The 953-nt window shown below is 51.0% G+C and overlaps 1 protein-coding gene across 1 annotated transcript; it reads right to left on the minus strand.

Moving 5' to 3' along the window:
- Positions 1–262: 262 nt before the first annotated feature.
- Pmar_PMAR027276 (merozoite surface antigen 2, putative) lies at positions 263–827 on the minus strand (the record flags this gene model as incomplete). The annotated part of the gene is made up of 1 exon (XM_002787961.1): positions 263–827. A coding segment is annotated over one exon (565 nt), but the record flags the coding sequence as incomplete, so codon positions are not given.
- Positions 828–953: the final 126 nt, after the last annotated feature.

Here is a 953-nt window from a genome sequence, read left to right on the forward strand (position 1 = left end):
ACTTCGGTAGTCGGAGTTGTAGAGGACAGAGTAGTTGTGGTTGTTGAGGACGTGGTCGCCTCTTCGGTAGTGGTCCATGTACTAGAGGTCGTAGTACTAGAAGAAGATAATGCGTCGACCCAATCTTCCTCGAAACTCTCCGTCGTAGTAGAATTCGTAGTACCCTCGGTAGTCGAAGTTGTCGCGGAGGACAGAGTAGTTGTGGTTGTTGATGAGGTGATCGCTTCTTCAGTAGTAGTCGATGTACTAGATGTCGTAGTACTGGGAAGGGACAATTCATCGACCCAGACTTCCGCGAGACTCTCCGTCGCAGGAACCTCGGTAGTCGGAGTTTTAGGGGAGGACAGAGTAGTTGTGGTTGTCGAGGACGTGGTCGCTCCTTCAGTAGTGCTCGGCGTAGCAGATGTCGTAGTAGTGGAAGGAGACAATTCCTCGACCCAAACTTCCTCAAGACCCTCCGTCGTAGTAGGAGTCGCAATAGCCTCGGTAGGCAAGGTTGTGGAGGAGGACAGAGTAGCTATAGTCGTTGACGACATAGTTGCGTTTCCAGTAGTGGTCGATGCAGTAGGTGCCGTTGTACTAGAAGGAGACAGTTCATCGACCCTAGTTTCCTCGAGACTCTCCGTCGTCGTAGAAGTCGCAGAAACCTCGGTAGTCGGAGTTGTAGAGGACGAAAGAGTAGTTGTGGTTGATGAGGACGTGGTCGCCTCTTCAGTAGTGGTCCACGTGCTAGAAGTCGTAGTACTGGAAGTAGGCGATTCATCGAACCAAACTTCCTCGTGACTCTTCGTCGCAGGAGAACTCGCCGTAACCTCGGTAGTCGACATTGTAGAATAAGGCAGAGTAGTGGTGGTTGTTGAGGACGTGATCGCTTCTTCAGTAGTGGTGAATGTAGTACTGGGAGGAGACAACTCATCGACCCAAACTTTCTCGAGACTTTCCGTCATAGTAGG

The sequence above is a fragment of the Perkinsus marinus genome (assembly GCF_000006405.1).
Source record: "Perkinsus marinus ATCC 50983 genomic scaffold scf_1104296929006, whole genome shotgun sequence".
Lineage (NCBI taxonomy): Eukaryota > Perkinsozoa > Perkinsida > Perkinsidae > Perkinsus > Perkinsus marinus.